Source organism: Lolium perenne, chromosome 7 (genome assembly GCF_019359855.2).
Source record: "Lolium perenne isolate Kyuss_39 chromosome 7, Kyuss_2.0, whole genome shotgun sequence".
NCBI classification, from domain to species: domain Eukaryota; kingdom Viridiplantae; phylum Streptophyta; class Magnoliopsida; order Poales; family Poaceae; genus Lolium; species Lolium perenne.
Window position 1 is genome coordinate 329,947,905 of NC_067250.2, and position 7,579 is coordinate 329,955,483.

General features: G+C 45.1%; 1 protein-coding gene across 1 annotated transcript; it reads right to left on the reverse strand.

Moving 5' to 3' along the window:
- Nucleotides 1-4,571: 4,571 nt before the first annotated feature.
- On the reverse strand, nucleotides 4,572-6,454 carry LOC127313787 (uncharacterized). Its single transcript, XM_051344253.2, has 2 exons — nucleotides 6,303-6,454; nucleotides 4,572-6,180 (listed from the first exon to the last, which is right to left on the reverse strand). The coding sequence occupies exon 2, from the start codon at nucleotides 6,068-6,070 to the stop codon at nucleotides 4,904-4,906; it is 1,167 nt and encodes a 388-aa protein (XP_051200213.1). The 5' UTR covers nucleotides 6,071-6,180; nucleotides 6,303-6,454; the 3' UTR covers nucleotides 4,572-4,903.
- Between the last annotated feature and the right edge of the window lie 1,125 nt (nucleotides 6,455-7,579).

Sequence of the window (7,579 nt, forward strand, 5' to 3'; positions counted from 1 at the left end):
TCCAGGATGTCATGTGGATCATCACCATCGTGGAAACCTGGGTCATGATTCGGTTCCCTTCTTGCTCGATGGTTATGCCTTGGGCAATGCCCAAAATCATGCCTTTGTTGATCTTCATCATGATCTTGTTCTTGATCATCAACATTTGCTTCACAATCTGGAGGTTGTTCAACCCTGTCAACGACATGATGTTACTCATTGGAGTTGCCATGTTGTGGACAATGTTGTTGATGTTGCTCCAGACGCTCATGGTGGCAATGACGAGCTTGCTTGTGGCCTTGAGGGTCTTGGATTACAACGAATGAACTTAAAGACCTTTAGTGGTGTTGATGACGATGGCCAATGTTGGCGAATGAACTTGAAGATCTTTAGTGGTGTTGATGACGATGGCCAATGTTGGCGATGGCACGCTCAAGCAGCCCCATGCGGCGACCCATGTTGGTGTCGTTTACTACCATGTGCCGATCTTTGTTGTCGGCGGACTCTCGAAGATGGGGAATGCTGCGGTTGACAAATGTATAGTTGTTGACGATGTCATCATATTTTTCATTAATGTGGGTCTCAAGTCGTTCTAGTTGCGCATTGATCGTTTCACATCGGACCCCAAGATTGCGTTGCGTGTGAACCATTCGTTGTCATTGAGGATCTCCTTCCCTAGAATGGTCACGAAACAAAGCTATATGGTGGAAATATTTTTTTGCGATTAGGACATTGGCATTAAATGAAACAACGAACAGTACAAAGCACCCCAATAAAAACGAAAATTACAACGTGATCCTTGAGAAGCCCTTCAACTACAACCTCCAGACCGTGTCGACGGCGCGCCGCCGCTGCCGCTCCTCCCTGAGTCGGCATGACGTTGTTGGTAGCGGATGGGAAGTCGCCGAATAAGTCAAGAAGACCACATCCGTTCCGAAGACGAAGAAGAAGGATGAAGTGCCGTTGAAGCTCCTTGATGATCCGAAGATCCCACAACCATACGAAAACCTCGAAGACGACACCACTCCCACAAGCCTCTCGACGTTACCGCCAAGATGGGGTTGAAGCCGGAGAGACCTTATTGCACGAGGCGGTGGCACCACCACCTGAGCGCCGCTCCTACAAACTTTGACCCTACAAACGGAGAAAGGATCTCACAAGACAAAGGGTGAAGCCCTCCCACCGACGAGGGCCGCGATCCACCGCACCCCCATGGCCCGAAGGCCACAGAGACGGGGCAGATCAGCGGCGGCGCCGGCAGGAGGCGAGGAGTCTTGGTCGCCTTCGGTCAGATGCGATCCACGCATATTCTTTCCTGTAAAAGTAAAGAATATATGGTGGAAATATTAGTGAAAGTAAACTACCCTTTGATCCCACCTTGGGTAGGTAGCCCTAGGGTCAATAGTATCGGAACAAGTATTCAAAACCATGCAAAATGATTAATTAAAGAAAATAGTTTATACAACTATTCAATTACTCAATCAATTAGTAGTACCCCTAGAGTCCACTCCTGCCCATACTACTAGTGAAAGAGAGAATGTAAAGACTATCATTAAAGCAACCCGAGCGAGACTTACTATATTTATCTAAATTATGTCTCCTATTTCTATGAAGGAATTATTCTACTATTGATCAATAATCATAGTGAAATTAAGGGTACAGAGTTAAAAAGGGACTCTCCCCTAAGGCTATTGATCAATCAGTTCAAAGAATTTATTCCTAAAAAATTCGTATGGGAATTCCGCTAGAATTAGAGAGCATTAAGTATAAATACGATAAAGAGCAAATTCAAAATTTGCAAGAGGTTACTCACACGAAAACACATACAAACGCCTAAATGATATTTGCATAGGTATGAATGTGGAATAACAAATCAACAAAAAGAAAGTTCATTGTTAAGTGTTGGTAAAATCCAAAAAGTCACTAGTCAAAAGTGGTGATCAAAAGTTCATGGAAACAACGGAACACGCACGCGTGGTAAATGAGGAAGAAACAAAAATTGACCTAACAAAGACTAATGCTTGTTGTAACACTAACACAAGGAGAGACTGTATCTTGGTTGCATAAAAATGCAAACAGCAAGATTTGCACAAATTGCAGGCTCATTTTTTCACCCGGGTAAATAGTAGACCTTCCAATAATAAGCAACACCAATGCATGTATCTAACCATCCACCTTAAACTTGATGATTGGAGGCATATGAACCAAAGAAATTCAATCAAGCCAGTACCAATGATAGTACTCCTGATCCAAATTAGTTGTCGCAGATTTAGGAAAAATGTTATCTAAAATATACCTAGGTTCAAGTAATTTGGATCGGATGGTGTAGCTTTTTAATAGCAATCAGAAGATATTTTGGAGAAGAGTTGGCGCTAACTAACTAATTGATTGACTATTAATGGATCGTGCACACTGGAATGAGCAGCCCACGTACATACATGATACATACTTGTTGGTTTGGTGCAGCATCACCTTACCAGCCAGCCTGGCTGCTTATACCTTAATATACCAATCAATTTGGCACAATATCTGATCTGAACATTGCATCAGTGCAGATTTGAGTCTCCAGCTTAAGCTCATTCCACATCTGAACAATGTCCCTTCTTTTCCTGCAACCAGATCAGGCCACCGCAACCTAAAGAAAAGAGAAAGGCATCAGGCATACTCCTGAGGCGCTATCGTAGAGTATGTCAATCACGAGATTCAGATGGTTAGCATATCACGTCGGACAAGTAGCCGCCACCTTTGCTTCACAGTATGTCCTGCTCCAAGACAGGATCTTGGGAGTCAATGTTCACCAAGCAAGCAGGCATTCTTTGCCCATGTACTAACAGCTGATCATACAAAGACCTGCTGCTGCTGCTGTCTGAGCTCAATCAAACTTCCTAGATATGAAGCTCGAAACATCAGTCAAAACCCAGGCCAACCAATACAAGCTCGAGCCATCTGATATCAATAGCATGCCAACTCTGAATGAGCTGAGGAGACACAGATTCAGGCAAAAAAAAGCAGAGTTGTCAAACACTTGCTGTTTTTCAGGGAGATATGCACCAAGCAGGCACTAAGCTGGACCAAATGCATTACTCTCCTACTACTTACTGCATTCGCGTGCTGGGCTAGCCTATCGCTGCAAGGCCAGAGATGGGTACTCGCATTTTTGCACCATACTGTGCTAAATGCTATTTTCGGAGCCAGACTGTCGAGCATGCCAACAGCATAGCAGCAAACAATGTGTGCTTCTATAACATGGCAAGATAAACAACAAGTCAACAAGAGAGACAACGTTATGAGCAGATCAAATTGCCATATATCTCCTTACTCTAGGGCTTCACTAGAAAAACAGGCACTGCCAAGACATAGATCTATCAACATTCAGAAAATGGAACTGACAGGCTTATAATACACTGCCATGCTTTCACTGTTGTGCCATGGCCATGGCAATATTATTTTCTCAGCATTTTATCAGTAGTCATACAGAATAAACACTCGTAAATGGCCACACGTTTGCAAATAAACATTGATAATACTGCACAAACTATTTGAAAAAGCCTACATTAATGCCGTGAAAAAACAAATCAGATTGCAGGATGAAGAAATTAAGTGGATGCATTCGGATAGACTGATGGTCAGAGTTTAACTACATTAGTTCAGTCATGTTCTAAACTCATCCTTGTTGAAATTAGATCGAAGCAACTAGAACACAATCAAAGAGCAATCATACATAGAGCCCTCCAATAATCGCTAACCCTAATTCAGTAATTCTACCACGGAAGTAGTCAGTCTTTAGTTAGTCATTAATAGCAAAGCACATCTAAGTCAGTTGAAAGTCTTTTAAGAAGAAAACAAAACTATAACGTAAGAGAGACAAAGACATTGTTTTACTCAAGGGAAAACAATAGCTACAAGTACTTGTCATTCACTACAACGTGTATAGCTATTAACTCGACAAATTCGTCCAAGTTTCTATCATTACTGGTACAAAATGAGAAATACAGAATAAGTACACGCAAATGGCTACGATTTCGGAAAGAAACAATGTTAATATCAGTGCCCATGAATATAGTGAAGTTTTTTCAGATTGCACAGTGGAGAATTTAAGTGGTCCATTTCAGGTAGACTGCTAGTTGTCCCCAAAGTGTGCATCTAACTTATCTGAGTTTTGAAGTCCCAAAATAACTTGCTCAACTTTTTCTAGATACAGATGTATCTATAACTAAAATGTGTCTATATACTTCCGTATCTAGAAAAAGTTGAGCAAGTTATTTTGGGACGGCAGGAGTAGTACATATGATAGTCGCTATTTAAGTGATGCATTCCAGATAGACTGATGGTCAGTTTAACTACAATAGTTCATTCTATGCTCTAAAATCGTTCTTACTGAAATTAGATCGAAGCAACAAAAACACACTCGCTGAAAGAGCAATCATGTATAGGGCCTATCAATAATCGCTATCCCTAATTCAGTAATTCCACCATAGCAGCACTCAGTCTTTAGTTAGTAGTTAATAGCAAAGCACATCTAAGTAGGTTGTACTAGCTATTATTTATTTCAGACCCCAAGTTTAAGAACAAGACAAAATTACAATGTAAGAGAGGCAAAGACATTGTATTACTCACAGGACAACAGTAGCTACATATTTAAAGAGCATTTGGCATTCACTATATGTATAACTAGTAACTCCACAAATTTTTCAAAGTTTCTATCATTACTGGTACAAAATGGGAAGTACAAAACAGAAATAATTTGGTAGCAATACCCAGTAACTTCTATAACATAAAGCTGGCACATTTGTATAAAAATCAAATGAAAGGTGGGAATCTACCGAGAGAGATTACCTCCCCTCGCTGTTTGTCCGAATAGTAATATTTCAACATACAAAATCTCACAACAAGCATCTGCCAACTATAAGCTAAGGTACCTCACTCAATCAGCTTTCACCGAAGCAGAGGCTTCAGCTGAGGAACACACATTGTGCAACATCTTGCTGTCGGAGGAAGAGCAGTGCGACGATGGCTTGAACTTCTTGAACTTCCACACGGAGGAAATCTTCATCGGCACAGGATCATCCCCCCGTGGTGCCCTTGCATCTGCGAAACTCGATCTCTTTTCTGCACCATTTGACTTCAATTCATCGTACACTATAGAATCTATGGATGGATCTGTACGCTCTTCTCTCTCTTTACTGTCATGGTGATTCAAAAACAGTTGCTTCCTCTTGATCTTCACTTTGCGACCAGCACTTGAGTTTCCAATTCCAACTCCATTATCAGCAATGTGCCTACTCTGTGCAGCGTTCCAAGAAGACTCCTCACCATCACCATCTGGAGCCCTAATCTTGGTAAAGTGAACAGTTCTCTCGCCAGATTTCCCAGCAGAACATCCATTAACCAACCCGCCAACCTCAGTTGGCGACGTGTGCATCGAAGATCCATTGCAAGCATCACCCCCACCACCCTCACCATGGCATTCATCATTGCCAGCGTCAATGCCACGGGGCCTCTTTGGTCCAGTGAAAGATATCCGCGGCGAGCTGTTCATCACGCGGTGCAGCTTGCGAGCGACCTCCTCATCGCTCTCCCTGTGCCTCCGAAGCCTGGGAGGAGCATCATCATCATCATCGCCCACGGTTTCTTTCCCCGCCTCGCTCGCCCAGCCATCGCCAGGCGGCCTGTACAAGAGCTTGACCTGGACATGCTTCTTCCTCGACTTGGCCTTGAGCTGGATCCCATTTCTGGACCTGGCGATGGAGATGGAATCGAGGAGCTCCATGGCTGCCCTAGCAGCAGCCCTAGCCTTGGCGGCCACGGCCGCCTTGTCCGCGGCGACTGCCCGGGCTGCCGCGGCAGCATCGGCAGCTGCGGAGGCGGCGTGCCGGGCGGCCTGGATGATCTCTTCAGGCGAGGGCGGGGTGCTGGCCGGGGGACCCATCATTCCACGGAGGCGGGCGGCGAGATCGTCGGGGAGGATGAGAGGGGACGGGGGCGGCGGAGACTGCTCGGAGGCATCGGATGAAGCCGCGGCCGCCGTCCTGAACCCGGCGAGCAGCCGCTTCCGGGGCGGCAGGTGCGTGTTCAGATCCGACGGCTCCATTCCTAGATCAGGATTCCGCCTGCGCAGATCATCTAGCCAGCCGCCGCGGCGCGAAGATCACTACAGCGAGCCGATGAATCCTCGCCGCATCCCGGGGACACCGGCTGGCCCTAGCGAGAAACAAAACAAAACAAAAAAAAAATCGTCCCTTTAGCATCGTCAGAGACACCGGAAGCTGTCGCCGAATCGGATCCAGTGCTCGTGCAATTGGCGCTCAGAAGAGAAACCCTACCTCGGCAGATTGGGCGGAGATCGGTGCGGAATTGTTGAGGAATTTGTGTGGTATGAGGAGGCCGGCGCCCGTGCTGTGACTTGTGAGGAGGAAGAAGAGCGAGCAGGACCAAAACCCAGGAGAAGAGGAGAGATGGGTCTCCTGTCAGATGCACTTTCGGTTTTTATACCTGCTCCGGCGAAATTGGATTCATCATTTCTTGGTTTTTCACCATGGTGAAATTCCTTCCATGAAAAAATTCCACGTCTAAATTCTAGTAGAATGCATATCATATTTCATAGAAGAAAGGTCAAGCGGCTAATACAACATCTTTTGCAAGACATAGCGCTAATTTTTGGGATCTTCACCCATGACCGGGACAATACAAGGATAAAGAAAATAATTCCTCTTGTTGTTAGAACAACTCTAGTAGATCCTGTAAACCGCGGTCTCGAAAAACGCGAGTACAAGTTGCGGAAAACACGATTTTTGCACTCACAAGGGTTGCGGCCAAATGTTATATTTTATAGTTTCGGTTTACGGGTTTTGGTCGATGTTGCAAACTTTAAACCAAAACTGTAAACATAACAATATGACCGTAAATGTGATAATGAGACATTGTTTGACAACATTGTTCACGAGATCCAAAAATACGTGCAAAACACCATACTCACCCAATCATCCACCACCATGATGAACAAGGCACGCTCAAGCCACACCGCCGTCGTCGGTAGCACCTCCGTCAACAGCGCCCAGTCAACTGCGCCCACTCGACATAGCCAAAGCATCTATAGTTTTTGATGCTCCATGTTTGTTTTACACCAATTTCTATATGTTTTTTTTACATTTCGTTGCACTTTTATAAATTTTCCGTTTCCTGTTTTCGGCTGTTTTGTATTTCAAAAAAGTTGTACAGTAAATATTCTCGAAATTGGACTAAACAAAAGCCGAAGTCAATATTTTACCGTAACGAAGACGAAGTCCGGAGGAGAGACGAAGAGGGGCCACAGGGCGGCCAGACCATGCCTTGGCGCGGCCTGGCCTCTGGTCGCGCCAAGGGGTGGTGTGGGCCACCCTGGCCTCCACCGACCTCGCCCTTCCGCCTATAAATTCCTTTTGAAGGAAAAACCCTAAAACATCCAGCCTCCGTCCACGAAAAGTTCAGTCGGCGCCGCCATCGTCTAGACAAGTTTCGGGGGTCAGAAGTTCCTGTTCCGGCACCCTGCCGGGACGGGGATTGACCCCCGGAGTCATCTCCATCGACTCCACCGCTCCACTTTGACTCCATGATGGTTCGT

Coding starts and splice junctions, on each gene's coding strand:
- LOC127313787 (XM_051344253.2), bottom strand. CDS start 6,070: ATGGAGCCGTCGGATCTGAACACGCACCTGCCGCCCCGGAAGCGGCTG.